The sequence below is a fragment of the Monomorium pharaonis genome, chromosome 5, assembly GCF_013373865.1.
Source record: "Monomorium pharaonis isolate MP-MQ-018 chromosome 5, ASM1337386v2, whole genome shotgun sequence".
Classification (NCBI taxonomy): Eukaryota; Metazoa; Arthropoda; class Insecta; order Hymenoptera; family Formicidae; genus Monomorium; species Monomorium pharaonis.
This window is the reverse complement of record NC_050471.1, coordinates 21,284,378-21,300,128: the sequence shown is the minus strand read 5'-3', so window position 1 is coordinate 21,300,128 and position 15,751 is coordinate 21,284,378. Positions and strand designations below refer to the sequence as shown.

Genomic DNA, 15,751 nt, shown 5'->3' with positions numbered 1-15,751 from the left:
TGCCTCAATATTTGTGATATGATATTGAGGTGCAGATTATATGTACGTACATCATGCATAATTACACATGCCATTTTTTTTACAATTGATGCAGTTTTTGAATTTGGTAACGGCGATGAACTCCAGTCGGCGATGACAATATTTAAATATTTACATAATTATTTGATGCTTATAATTGATCGACTCACTTGAAAATTGAACGATTGAATAAGACTTTCATATTTATTATAGCGATTTTATGAGATTTTTCTTACTATAAATATCTATAATTATTAATATTTAATAGACCTACTCTCGCGAAATAAAGAAAACTGGAATGTATCGGCAAGCAAACTAAGATTGCTAAGAATTTTTGATGCACTGGCATTGATTGGCCAAGTCGGCGGAATGTTATGGCCTTTAATCCTTAGTATCAAGCATGATGTCGATGAAACATTAATGTGGATTTCTCCCATTGCTCTCATATTGTGTTCATGTCGGTGGTGGAGCAATTTTATATCATTGCATAGTAACATTGGTACGTACCATAGATAATTCCAAGCACTAATTTTATGTAAAAAGGAAAGAAAAATAGAAGAGAGAGAGAAAAAAAAATTTATCTCGTAATCGATAAATGTATTCTTAAATATCTACTTTTTTATCGCGAGTATTTTATCTTCAAAATACAATTTCAACAAAGTCAGAATTCTTACGTGACATGTGATAGAGTTAAATTCGTGTATAGTATCGTATCGAGGTGGTCAAATATCGAAAAGATAAATTGTTATCTTCCAATGATTAAAACAGGTTTAATGCGATTCTTATCTCATGTGAAAGAAGATCTTCAATCAAGTCAGCACGTCATACAAGGATATGTCTCCCTTTGGAGAATATTTATTTTTATTACAGGTGCTCTCGTTATTAATGTATGGAAAGGAATAGATGTAAAGAGTTTCTTCTCACCGAAATTTACTACATCTACACCTCTTTATATTTTTGGGATTCAAGCTATTTGCGCCATGACAATGTATCAGTCTTGTAAGTCGAGATAAGCTATATATTATATGTTATAATTTACATAATATAAAAATTTACCTAATATAAAGATGCATTAAGAGATATATAAAGAGGAAACCTTTGTACAAATCTAAAACTCAAAATCAAAATCAAAAATTCCTTTGTACGCATAAAAATCCAAAAGTAACTAATTGTAAGCGATATTTAAAAGATATTTCAATATGTAATGTAACGTTGAAATGACGCGATTTGAATCTACCGTGCTAAAAAATTCTTATAACACTTCATATTGATATTTTTAAGAATTTTTTATGATTTAAAAGTTTACCAAAATTTTTGAAAATAAATTTTTTTTAATGTAGGAAAGATGTAGACTTTCTCAGGATTTTTTGAAGTTCTTTTAATTGGTACAAGAAATCGAAAAAATGTTTAATACATATATATATGTGTGTGTGTGTGTGTGTGTGTGTGTGTGTGTGTGTGTGTGTGTGTGTGTGTGTGTGTGTGTGTGTGTGTGTGTGTGTGTGTGTGTGTGTGTGTGTGTGTGTGTGTGTGTGTGTGTGTGTACATTACATGTATATACATATGTATATATGGTAATTATTCCGAACCACGGCGCCCTATCTCCAAATGAGATTTTTTGTAATGGCTTAATTCTTATTGTTAAAAAGTAATGTAAATAACCATTTTTAGTCGGGAGAAGTACAAAAAACTTATAAACAATAAACAAAAAAGAAATACAGCAACATGAGTATGCTCTATGGTCATATATGCGTTTTAGTGATTTTTCGCTAGATCCGCGAAATTTTAACTTAAAATAGGGTATACTACTCAAAAATACTACTCAATCAAAATACTACTAAAAAAAAAAAATAGGGAACACTTTTTATATACCGAAAATTTAGGCTATTTTCAAACTCAGCAAACTCTGGAACTCAGCGAAAAATCATCGTAGAAACAAAATCCAAAAAGCGTTTTAAAGCTTGAAACTTCTTCTTTCAAACGCTTTTTGGCGATTTTAGTTATCTTTTTTTATCACCAACGTGGCACAATGATGAAGCTTGACCCGTTAAAATAAAAATTTTTTATGCGAATTTGCTGCGGTGCATCTCGCGTGAAAAAAATCGTAGAGAATTTTTGTTACTTGCATCTTAGAGCGGGATCTTTTCTCTTTATTTTGAGTGGTTGTTGATTGCTGTTACGATTTTTTTGACCGAGTTATTGAGATTTTAAGAAAAAATGGTCATTTTGACTTTCATTGTTTGTTACTCGTGAAAAGATCAACGTACAGCGCTCAACAAAAAAGCGTTGGAAAGCTGAAAGTTTGCACTTTTGAATGCTGTTATTAGTTTTTTCACAAATTTACTTTTTCTAACAATAAATCGCGTTCAAAGATTACGTAAAAAATCACATATTTTATGGTTTTTATTTAGTTCAATGTACTGTTATGAAGAAAGATTCAATCACATTGCTAAAGCAAAGTTTTATAGTATGATTACTCCCTAGTAATAAACGCTAACGTTTATAGAATAAAACATTTTTATTCCACGTATTTATCATTCTTGGAATTGCTGAAATTGTTTACAACGTTTTTTCAACAATTTTTTTACACCCTTTTAACTAAGTTACAAAGTCAACCTTACATTTCTTTTTAAATGACGCTTACCGCCGGCATTAGCGCGTTATCCAATGTGCACCATGTGGAAGATGGCGGTCGAATTGTGCACATTGCGTGCGCACACGTTTGCGTGTGTGTGTATGTGTTTTACAGTAAAGGTAAGGATCCCGCGGTTCGTCACGCGCGCGCTCACGGCTGTTCCTTGCGACTTCTTAAATGTCGACATCTTAAATGTTGTTTCAAATGCGTTCAAATGTCTGCGCGGCATTTTGAAAATTTCATATACGAGCTCAATACACTACGAGTCGTTTGTGTACTGAACATTTATTTCAAAGTCTCTTTGTACGTAAACATTACTTGTAAACATTACGGTATGTATGTGAGTAGGTGCGTACTCGTAATTTAATGTTTACATGTAATGTTTATGTATAGAGGCTTGATTTAAAATTGTTATTTACATGTTGACTTAAAATTATTATTTACATTACTCTCTAATTAAGCATAAGAAGCATTATAAAAAATTTTAGTCTATTTGAAAGTGGAGCCGTGTGGAATAATTACGTATACATATACAAATTCTAAAAAATATATACATGTATATAAAAACATTTATATAAAGAATTCTAAGAAGAATTCTCACCATATAATCTCTTAATTACTTATTTTATTATACTTGTTTTTGCAACTTTTTAAAAATTTTCATTATATGAAAAGCATTTTTAAACTTATAGATATTATTTTTTGCATGTTTTTATGCGATGTTATTTTGAGTGAATAATTAAATATTTCAACTCCTGCATTGTTTCTTATCTATTTAAATTTAAGAGCACTTTTAATCCTAATTTTAATTTTTTCGACGTTTTTAGGCAAATTCGCTTACAGAACCCATATGCATCAATTTGGTTTTGCATTTCCAATAAATCTGGCTACCCCGGGAGCAGTGTGTTTAATCGTGACATTGTGCACCTTTAGGAACAAAGATAACTGTGCTTTTCATAAAGTTACCTCAGACTATCTTTTCTTTGAGGAATTTCTCTTTGGAAATTGGAATCAATTTCTTTCTGGCTGGTACATTTGGTTCTGGTTGATATGGCTTGCATCACAGATATGGATCACGATGCACCTGTGGACCACCGAAAACGAAAGACTAGCGCTAGCAGAAAGAATCTTCTCTATAATTACTTATGATTCGCTTATGATTGATCAATGTTTAGCCTTAAATAGAAGGACGCAGAATGAAAATATCGATCAAGATCACGAGGAGAAAGACGAAGACACTCAACTTCCAGTAAAGAGTTAAATGATTATTATTTGCTTTATTTATTATTATATTATTATTATTTATAATTACATTTATGGCTATACTTCCGAACGCGACATACCTCCGATTTTTTTGAAACCTCCGTTTTTTTTGTGTATTCTTACGTATTTTGGCACGCTGATTACGAATATAATAGTGAAAATTGGCGCAAATTTGATTTTAATGGCGAAAATGAAAAAAACCATAAAAATCAATTTTTTCCGTTTATTTTCGTAAATAATGAAAATTAAAAAAAAATACTTCAAATAAAAGTTGTACATCTTATTGAAATACATATTTTATGTTCTATTGATTTTTGCCATAAAGACAATAGTTTTTGAGAAAAATGACGTTAAATATTCAAAACTTCATAAAACTCATTTAACACAATTCGAGTTTTATTAGTTAATTTTGTTAATTAATAATGGAAGGAGGTGCGGCAAAACCTCTTTTTTGCCTACGTGTTTTCTATATTACATGAGTTTGCGATTTTCCTTACGTTGCGAGGTTCACCCATACCCCTTCCTCCTCCCCGCCTTTCTTACAGAGCGAAACGACGTCCACGCTTGTACTGTATGTACTATATGGGTTTGCGACCTTCTAGGCGTAGCGAGGTCCATTTTGTACTGTATCACATGGGTTTGCGACTTTTTAGTGCACCCGTACCGACGGGGTGGGTGCGAGAGTAAAGCCTCCCTTGCACTCCCGTGTGTGTGTGTGTGTGCGTGCGTGCGTGCGTGCGTGCGTGCGTGCGTGCGTGCGTGCGTGCGTGTGTGTGTGTGTGTGTGTGTGTGTGTGCTTCGCTATAGCAAAGAAGTGTCGGTTGATTTGTGTTGGAAGAGTTATATGAAGTTTTGAACATTTAACGCCGTTTTTCTTAAAAACTATTGTCTTTATGGCAAAAATCCATAGAACATAAAATGTGTATTTCGGTGAGATTTACAACTTTTATCTGAAGTATTTTTTGAAATTTCCATTATTTATGGAAATAAATGAAAAAAACTGTGATTTTTATGGTTTTCACCATAAAAATCAAATTTGAGCCAATTTTCACTATCATATTTGTAATCAGCGTGTCAAAATACATAAAAAAACACAGTTTTAAAAAATCGAAGGTATGTCGTTTTCAGAAATTTATCCACATTTATTATTATAGTCAATTGGAATTTTAGAATGGCAATCTAAAACTCGAAGCTACTGATATTAGCTTAAATGTTGAAATAGTTGAACAAAACTTTGACAAAGATGACTTAGATGTATTCAATAAACGTAAAGATCGAGTCACAAGTATTTACGCGTGCGCTACAATGTGGCATGAAGAGAAGAACGAGATGAATCATTTGGTAGGCAGTATTCTGCGATTGGACCAGAATCAATGTGCGATACGCGTCACACAGGAATATTACAAGATTCACATTGAGGATTATTATGAATTGGAAAGTAAGTTTCGCAATTGATATAGATAATTATATCTGAAAGATTAAAAAGGATTATATGTAATAATATAATTAAAAATATAATATATGTGCTTTTGAAAATGTACAGCGCACATTTTTTTCGACGATGCATTTTGCTGCATGCACGGCTGCGATGGTTTGTGCAATCACGATGAAAATGAAACGCAAGTTAATCAATATGTGATCACGCTAGTGGAGACGGTTCAAAGGAATGTAGAGAGTTTGCGTATGCCTTATTCACCACCCACTAAATATCCGACGCCTTATGGGGGTCGTCTCGTGTGGACATTACCTGGAGAAACCAAGCTAGTAGTTCACCTGAAGGATAAAAACAAGATTCGACACAGGAAACGGTGGAGTCAAGTATGAGAAATAAACGCACATCAAGTTTTTCTCTAATAAAAGTTTAATATAAACGTGCGGGTATGCATACATGTGATAATTTGAGAATAAGAACAAAGTGATAAATAAAAATAAATGCATAAATCTTTATTAGAGAGAAATTTAATTGTAAAGTTTCGAAAGGAAAGCTAAAAAATATCCAGGGGTGCCATTCCCTAATCACTTACCGATGTTCACAACTATCAATGTCGTTAAGTGTCGTTGCGCATATTTTTTCATACATTAAAATACGTGCGCAAAAACACTTAACAATATCGACAGTTGTCGGTAAGTAAGGTTACGGAATAGCATCCCTGTTTAATTTTTTCAGGTCATGTATATGTATTATCTTTTGGGCTATCGTTTAATGGGACTACCAATCGATGCAGATCGGAAAGAGTCTATTGCTGAGAACACGTACATTCTTACATTGGATGGAGACATCGATTTTCGGCCTGCTGCTGTTAAAGTTTTGGTGGATCTGATGAAAAAAGATAGAGATCTTGGTGCTGCATGTGGTCGAATACACCCAGTCGGATCTGGTATGGTATTGCTAAATTAATATTAACTTTTACATATAACATTTATACAAATGTTTACACACACACACACACACACACACACACACACACACACACACACACACACACACACACACACACACACACACACACACACACACACACACACACACACACACACACACACACACACACACACACACACACACACACACACACATATATATAATATATTTTTAATTGTAATTTGTTATAAAAATAAGGAATTTAATAATATAAGGACACGTTATACGTATACTGTTATAGTTATTGTTAACAGTGGGATTTGAAAAATCAGGATAATGATTTAAAAAAAAAAGAAGTTTTATTATCATTAAACAAAAGATTAAACATTTACATACTTTAAGGGCGTTGTTTCCTGTAAACGGCCAAAAAATGGACAATTTTTTAGGAATTTAAAAAAATAAATGTATTACACCAAATATATTAAAACTATACAGTATTATCAGACGACATTTATAATGTATAAAAAAATTTGTTTGTTCCAACCCTGGTGAAAATGTAAAAAATTAATATTAACAAAATGGCCGCACTAAAAAATTTTTTTCAATTTTTGCTAAAAATTTTCGCCTTATTTGTTTAAGGTAATTCTCTCAAAAAATCGTTTTCTTTAAAAATTTAGAATTTTAGCTTTGCAGGTTAATTAAGATTTAATGATATTTATTTGAAGGTAGGAATCGGGGCTCATTTTTTAGATATTCAGGTTCGAACTTTACACTTTTAACACATGAGCATATAGGGTTGATTCGCTAAAACAGAAACATTTTCATTAACTGTGAAAAAAATTTTTTTCAGAAAATTTTAAAAAACTAGTATGTTTTCTACAAAACTTAAGAATAGTGATAATAATACGGACTTTTCCACAATACAGCAATCAGACGTAAATATCGAAAAATAAACATCTTAAGTACGTGTTTTGGTGAACTTTTTACTCACTATTGAAATCTGTATATTTCTGAAATCTGTATATTTCTGAGAGCTAAGATTTGATGTGATTATGACTGTTTCCGTAATCTTGATACTATCAGTTGTCCGTCGATTCCGTAGATCTTCTGCAGTAAGCAGTAATATTCTGTAGCAGTCGTACCGTGACTTTTGGATAATTGGATAGTGTTGTACCCCTCGTTGTGAGTACGATTTGGGATCGCTGCCAGAGATCTCGCGAGGAAGGTATTTGGTCACTTACACCGTTATTTGTATTGAACACTTTTATTCTTGTATTCGTTTACAGTGAATAGATCGCGACCCCGCAAGGCAGAGTGTCGCGTCTATGAGCTCGTTGTCCACGACCCCGCAAAGCAGAGTGTCGTGGGTGTGTATTTACAATGAGTTATATCGGCGATACACGACCCCGCAAAGCAGAGTGTCGTCTTGTTTGTTGTCAGTGTGTTGTTTTAGTTTGTCTACTTCGGATTGACCTGTTCCTCACCTTCTTTCGCCGGTTTATATATCCGATAATTCGGTAGTTGGATCGAAAGGGGAAAATTGCGTAAATCGGTCAGTATTCCAAATTATTGCTTAGATAGCAAGTGCTGTCTAAGGAGCATTGCGCTAATTGTCGAGCGGATTGCGCGAAACCTCGCGCGATGCGCTCGATGCTGACTGCTGCAGCTGACCGACTTACGTCATCGTGCTACTGACACCTTTTTTATCGTTATGAGTGTGTCACTCATAACATCCCTCCCCCCTGATAAAAAGAAAATGAGGGGACTGAGTTTTCGCTGTTAGCTTAAGACTGTATCGAGCCCTCGTATATCGGATTGCTTATAAATTTAGTTTTCCTACGCTTATTAACTATTACAATAATAATTACAATACTAATGATTACTATGGTTATTAGTGTTGCCGATCCTATTGGATACGCAATTGTCTCTATAAAGTTAGTGTTGTCTGTTTGAGACGTTATTTCGTCTAAACTTTGGCTAAGTGCCGTTAGTTCGTTAGAGTCTTTTATCACTTTTTGTAACTGAGGTACCGGCACTAATTTTAATCTTCTCTTATCCTCTTCGCGGAGTCGCGAGAGATTGTAGCCGGGCACGTGAGCTACGATCTGGTGCGTTATCTCTCGTTCCGGTGCTCGTAGTATGACGAATCTTGAGGTCAGGAAACATCCAACATTCAATGTTATCTTTCCCGATCGATTGAGAGTGTGCTTTTCTTCCTGTTGATTCCGCGCAGGTTACTGTTATCTCCTGCTCCTTTGCCGTCGAAAATAGCCAAGCCCTTGGCTCTGTTAGAGTTATCCAAATCGTTTCGTTTGTTACGAGGTGTCGAGTTTCGCATTTTTTATCAGTTATTTCTATATATGTTTGCACTTCGCAAGGTGCATTTTCTTGCACGTGGTAGATGGGTTGACCTTGGTCGCAAGTGTAGATATCACGTTCCTGTACGCATGTGCTTAGCTCGTGTTCCTTTAACACGAGGTAGTGGCGATTTGCTTTGTCAATTTTCAATGTCGGGTGTGTAATTTTTGCTATCGTGAATACGTTGCCATGCTCGTGTACAGGCAGCAGTATCACGTTGACAATATCGTACTCCGGTTGAGTAATCATTGGAAATTTCAGGATCGTATATACAAAAGGGCTGCTGAAATATGCGCTTGTTTTTACGTATTTTACGATGGTTCGCCAATTTCCAAGTTCCACTTTGAAAGGGAAATGCTTTTCTTTTGCCAACTGTAGGGTAGCTTCGTCCAATTCTTGGATTATTTGATCGACAGGCAGTAGGTGCGTCATAATTGTTGCATCCCGTGTGTGTGTGAGGTATTCGATGATGTCCTCCATGTCGTTGGTTAGATCCATTATTATGGCATTGATGAGTGTTAATAATAATAGATAATAATAGTAGTGACGGGGGCGGTCCTCCTGCGAAGCCCACTTTGGCACTTAGACCGAATCCATTGTGTCTCCCCGTTATCAGCTGCCCTAGCGGGGCCCTGCTTCCTTCCAAAAGCGGAGCAGATCCCCCACAGGCAGCTGCCTCACCTGGTTCGGTTCTAGAAAACCTGAGCCCAGCAGACGTGTTCTTGGTCCGACCAGTGCTGGGCAATTCCCAAGAATGTGGAGGCTAGTTTCCTCCTCTTCACCGCACAACCTACAGCTGGGCGTATCGCTACGGCCCAATTTGTGCAGGTGATAGTTGAGATCCCCATGGCCCGTGAGCAGTTGTGTCGCGAGCCTGGCGTCCCTCCTACCTAGAGATCTTATGCTCTTGGCCAGGTCCTCGCTAGGGCATTCCCCCAGCATGGCCCTAGCCTGTCTGCATTTGCTCTCTGTTTCTTTCTTCCAGTATTCAAGATGCTAGTCCCGGAGCCAGCCCCTGATTCTCCTCCTGCCTAGGCAGAAAGAGATCCCAACAGCCTTGTTTCGGCCGCCTCCTTAGCAAGCAGGTCCACCATTTTGTTGCCTTTGATCCATGCGTGCCCAGGGACCCATACTAGGCCGACATCATTCTTCTCCGCCAACTCATCCAGTACGCACTTGCAGTCCCAGACCAGTCGCGAGTTAATTCTTGGACCCTCAAGCGCCTTAAGCGCCGCCTGGCTGTCCGAGCAAATCCGGATGCACTTTCCCACCCTATCAGACTCTAATAGGTTCTGGGCACATCTCATGATGGCTAACACCTCCGCCTGGAAAACCGTAGCGTGCTCGCCAAGCGGAACGACGATTCTTGCCCGGTCGCGTTGACAGTAAAGACCAGCTCCAGAGCCCGCACTCGTTCTGGAGCCATCCGTGAACCAGACGTCCCCGTCCCGAGGAACCGGTCCCTTAGAGCCGTTCCACTCCCAGCGCCCGGGGAAGCTTATCCTGTACCCTCTTTCGAAGGTACGAATCACAGGCCTCCTATCCTGTCCCATTGCAAAAATGGTGCCCGATAGGATTCCTTCGGGAAATCTCGTGTGGAGGGCTCCTGCCTTCCACCTTGATTCACACCTTAAGCGATAGGCCGCCGCCGCCGCGGCCGCCACTACCACCCGATCGAGGGGCTCGACGCCAAGCAGCATCCCTATCGCCACCACCGGCGTGGTCCGCATGGCCCCCAGAGCCCCTCTTAAAACTAGAGCTCTGACGTGCTCCAGCGCTAACTTAGCGGTCTTTCCCAAAACCCTTGGCCACCATACGACAGACGCGTAAAGCAGCCTAGGTTTGAGTATCGCCGTGTATATCCAGTGGACCATTTTCGGTTTGAGACCCCAGGTCTGCCCGAATGTCCTTCTGCATATCCAGAAGTAGGAGCACACACTTCTACAACGGTTCTCGAGATGTTCCTTCCATGTCAGCTTCCTATCTAGGATCACTCCCAGATATTTAGTCGATACAGTTGGAACTAATCCCGTTCCCCCAAGGACCGGCCCCTCCACCGGGCCTACCTTGTACCTGCGAGTGAAGATTACGAGCCCGGTCTTCAGTGGATTCACCGCCAGACCAGTCTCGCCACACCACTCCTCAATCACCTCTAAGGCTCTCTGCGTGAGCTCCAGAAGCGTCTCCAAAAAAGGTCCTCGTATCAGGATAGCCAGATCATCCGCATATCCTAATGTAAAGAAGCTCCTTTCGTTCAGCGTCCTGAGCAGTCTATCCGCCACCAGACATCACAATAGTGGAGAGAGAACTCCCCCTTGCGGGCAGCCTCTCTTTACCCATCCACTGACCTTCACTGTTCCCAATGAAGCCGTTACCTGTCGCCCGAACATGCCTCTGATCCAATCCACGATCCTTTCCGGCACACCTCTGCGAGTAGCTTCCTCACACACCACCTCGTGCGGTGTGTTGTTAAAAGCTCCTTCTATATCTAGAAAGGTGCCAACCACGAAGCTTTTCCTCTCCAATTGCTCCTCGATAAACGATACAGCGGAGTGAAGCACCGATTCTGTGGAGTATCCCGTGCGATACGCGTGCTGATTCACGTGCAGCGGGTGCTGCAGTAGAACCACGTATGTAGACATCCACCAGTCTTTCCAGCGTCTTAAGAAGAAAAGACGTTAGGCTGATTGGACGAAAATCCTTGGCGGAGCTGTGGCCCGTTCTTCCTGCTTTGGGAATGAACACAACTCTCGCCTGCCTCCAAGCCCTAGGTGTATAGCCCAGTGCCAAACAAGCCCTTAGCGTCCGCGTGAGCGGCCCGGTGATCTGCTCCAGCCCTTCCTGAAGAAGGACCGGAAATACCCGGTCCGGCCCAGCCGACTTAAAAGGCTTGAAACCTCCTACGGCCCATTTGACCTTGTCAGGCCCAACGATTTTTGCCGCAAGAGACCAGTCCTCTCCTCGTACTCTACGGAGATTTAAGTTTCCCTGGTGGACGTCTTTCTCTGGGCCTCCGCGGAAGCCCGGAAAGTTCGACTCCAGCAGGTGATTTAGGCATCGCTCTCCAGACGCCATCGTCCCATCGTCGAGCCGAATGGCCTCCAGAGCCGCGTCCCGATCCCTGGCTAAGACTCTGGCGAGCCTAGCGGCTTCAGGTATCCCCTTCACCGACTCGCAGAATCTCCTCCAGCTCTCCTTTTTAGCACTTACCACAGAGTCTCTATAGGTCTTCTGAGCCCTTCGGTGAAGGTCCCAGTCAGCCTGGCGGCCCGTGTTCCTGGCCCTGTTCCAGGCACTGTGCAGCACTCCTGAGCTCCTGTAGCTTGGGGTTCCACCAGGCGACTTCCTTAGTATTCCTCACTGTCCTTTCTGGGTAGTTGTTCTCAAAACTGCCGACGAGAGCCCTTTGCAGATGCTCGACGCACAGCTCGATCTCTTGAGGGGTCCCATGTCTTTTGGGAAACTCTCTAAGACCGACAGCCAGGTCCTCTCGAAACGAGTCCCAGTCCGTCTTCCTCGAGTCCCTCACTGTTCTTACCTTCGCTTGCACTTTAGCCAACCTGAAGGTGATCCGTCTGTGATCCGACAATGAGGGCTCGTCAGAGACCCTCCAGCCGGTCACCTCCCGCGCTATCTGTCTTGAACAGATAGTTAGGTCCAGAACCTCCCTTCTCACTGCCGTGACAAAGGTAGGCTCCCTGCCTCTGTTGAGAATCTCTAGGTCTGTGGACACCAGAAATTCCAACAGCTTTTCGCCTCTCCTGTTGGTGTCCGTGCTCCCCCACACCGTGTGATGCGCGTTCGCATCGCACCCCAATATAAGGGGGAGTTGCTCCTTTTGGCAGAACTCCACCAGTCGTACAATCCGGTCTGATGGCAGCGAATCGTACTCTTCGTGTGAGAAGTAGCCCGACGCCACTACCATCCTTGTCTTGATCCCGGTCCCGCTGGCGTCCTCTATCACGACTGCTACCAAGTCCCTGGAACAGAAATCTGGCAATAGCTGGCTCTCCAGCCCTTTAACGGCCACACAGGCCCTAGGCCGGTCCTCGTGCGGTGACCTAAACAGCTTACCGCACCCCGCCAGACCCCTAATACAGCCTCGGACCAGCCAAGGTTCTTGTATTAGTGATATGGCTGTGTGCACCCCAGCTTGGCGCCTGGCAAGAACAGCCGAGGCTCCTTTGCTGTGGTGCAAGTTGATTTGGGTGAAGCCCAACCCCGGTCAGGCCCACTACGAAGACGAGACCTTTGGATCGGGCCTCTCCCTACCCTTTCCCGCCTCCTCCTGGGATGGACCGGTCACTCTAAAAGTGACCCGGTCCATCCCAAGATGGGGCCTAAAGTCCAGCGCCTTAAGCCTATTGACGCTGGACTGGGGGATGCCGAGAATGAGGTTTCTACCCTCGCAGGTAGCCCCCACATTCTCAGCATAGACGCGCCAGTCTGAGGTGACGATCCCCGGATTCTGCCGCTCCAGCAGCCCCAGGACCGCAGCCGCGCCCACGGGAGGTCCCGGGACCCACACCGCAGCCCTGTACTGCTTTTGCAGCACCTCCAGTCCCGCCACCCCAAGCTTGGCGCCCTCCCACGGCACGATGCCCCCGATCCGGCTTTCGAGCCATTTCAGGGACCCTGCATCCGCGCACCTCACCACCGCAGCTCCCCCCCTCAGAGTGATGCTGTCAAATCTTGGCAGGGTACCCTCTCGGATCCCCTGGATCTTCTTGAAGACCGCACCCCTCAGCTGCGACAGCTGCTTAGCAGTCATCGCAGCATCCGGGTACCCCTCCTCGACAATCACCCTCGTCAGAGGGTCCGCGGCGTCGACGTAAGCATGGGTCCCCTGGACCCTCTGCTTCTTTTTCGCCCTTTCTGCCGACTGCGGGGTCCCATCGGGGCCCTTCCGGCGTTTATTGCCGGAGTTCCCCGGAGGCCCCCCAATCGGTGTCTGGGAAATAGTCGAGGACGAGGAAGAAGAGGTCCCCGGAACGGCCGGCGAGGGCCCAGTCCCAGTCCAAGCCTGAGCCTGGTCCCGAACCCCCCCCCCCCGCTCCCGAGCCCTCCTTCTCTTCGCGGCTCCGGAGAGTTTCTTTTTGCAAAGATCCTTTTCCTTCGCCGGTTCGTCCGTTGCGGCTTCGGTGCCTCCCGTGCCCCCAGGGGCCCGCTCAGCACTCGAAACCACCCCTCCCTCCGCGGTCTCGGTGCTTCCCGTGCCCATAGGGGTCCGTTCGGCTCCCGATCCCGCTTCTTCCACCCTTCCGGAGTCCTCGGGCGAAGCCTCCATCGGAGTGTCTTTAGTGAGTTCATTGTTTTGGTTTTTGAAATTAGTCGTCTTCATTTTGTTCCCACGAGCAGCTAGGGAAATATGTGGTCCACCCACGCAGAGCCCCGCATGCGTGGGTAAGGCTAAATACTCTGGGGTTTTGCCTGGTTCCCCAGAGGCATCGTTCAAGACACTGCTCCCCCAGTGCCATGCAGCCCTCGCCACGATGGCTTCCAGCTTGGCTTGGATCGAGTTGGTCCGCGGTATCGGCTTCCCCCCCCCCCTGGGCAGGGTTTTACGCCCGCCGGGGCAGGTTATAACCGTTACTACCCGGGCGGTCCACCCCGGCACGCGGGGGTTTAGGCCCGGACCGAGGTTTCTCACCCGGGCTTCCTCCTATCCGCCACCCGGAGACGCGCCCGCTAGGCACTCAACCCACGGGTTGATGAGTGTTAAGTATTTATTAATTTCTTCTCGTAGTAGAGTGTCGGCTTGCTTCTGACGGATTTGGTTTGCGATTTTGGCCAGCAGATTTTCGTTGTAATTTAGTGTTTGCTCGAGGGATTTCAATTGCCCTATTGTACCGTTTATTATCTTTAATTGATTTTTTATGACGTGGTTATTTATCCGTTGATTGTTTTGCAGCATTTTCATCTGCTCTTCTATTCTGTTCGCGTCTTCGGAGTCCATGGTCCCGAACAAGGTTTTGCCTATAGTGCCAATGGCGTTTATAATCCTCGTTTGCTTCTAGGGTGTTCATACATGGACATTAGCCGTATCATTGTCGTCATGCCTTTCGTGTTTTCTTTACGTAGTATTGTTAGTGTGTTTTGACACATCCTCTTGGTTCTTTTTGTTGTTTTCTTGCAGTATTCTTCCGCTTGTTGAATGTACTCTTGTAGTGCGTGCCATCGATGGCTGATGCTGATTACGTCAGTCTTGATCACTATTTTCCATGTGGATTCTATTAATTGTAGTTTTCCGAAGGTTAGGATCTTCTCGAAGTACATCCCTGGCTCGTGTGCGAATTTTTCAACTTTGCATGGCATAGCGTTTTTTGTTTCTGCTCCTCTCGTGCAGCTCTACGCGAGGAGTGCCCTGCAACGATAGTGTAATTTTATGCGGGTTTTAATTTTCGTTATTATATTTAATTCTATCGCCGTCGATGCGACTTTCTTCAGTCCGCATCCGTCAGTTCTTCTCGTCGCTACGGTCTTTACGTTGTGTCTCGCGTCATGTGTTTCCGAAAGCCTTTGTCGGACGCGTCTACCGTTCGTGACGGTGAAGAGGAGAATCCGGACGTATTTTTTTCTTCTCCCGTTAGTGACATTGAGAGTGATTACGAAGATGATTTCTTCGATAAATTTTTTGTAGTTGACGACGATTTTGCTGCTTTGACAGCTATGGATCTGTCGGCGGTGCTTCCCGCGGATGCTGAGTCTGATTCAAACTCTATTCACAGTGCTGAGACTGTAGTTTTGGTGCCACGGCCTTCGGATGAAGAGGCGTCTTCTTTGTCTGAACAACCATCCGAGGTGGACGTTTCGGCTTATCTAGCCGATTTTATGTGACCTTGAGTGGGATCACGAAGAGATTTTTGGATTGATTATTAGTTTGGACGGTTCTTTGCCCCAGGAAGGAGGGGAACCGGACATTGAGAAGGTCGACTAGCACTTCTCTTTTTCCATACATGGTGGAAGTAACAAGGTGTGCTATTATCTCGAACGAATTTTCGTCACGTTCTGCGCAGCACCAAGTTTCCGCCATCTTGGATAATTACCATAGCAACCGATTGACAAGTTGTCGTTTAAAATGCCGTCGTGTTTATTTTTAAATAAATATAAAAATG

General features: G+C 42.8%; 1 protein-coding gene across 1 annotated transcript in view; it reads left to right on the top strand.

The window, feature by feature from the left end:
* Window positions 1–15,751, top strand: part of LOC105836116 (chitin synthase chs-2) — a 59,610-nt gene that overhangs the window by 2,984 nt on the left and 40,875 nt on the right. Inside the window, exons 4-9 of the mRNA XM_012679938.3 lie at window positions 287–517; window positions 787–1,017; window positions 3,481–3,902; window positions 5,087–5,354; window positions 5,460–5,734; window positions 6,084–6,294. Coding sequence (XP_012535392.1) covers window positions 287–517; window positions 787–1,017; window positions 3,481–3,902; window positions 5,087–5,354; window positions 5,460–5,734; window positions 6,084–6,294 — 1,638 coding nt within the window. The remainder of the gene's footprint in view (window positions 1–286; window positions 518–786; window positions 1,018–3,480; window positions 3,903–5,086; window positions 5,355–5,459; window positions 5,735–6,083; window positions 6,295–15,751) is intronic.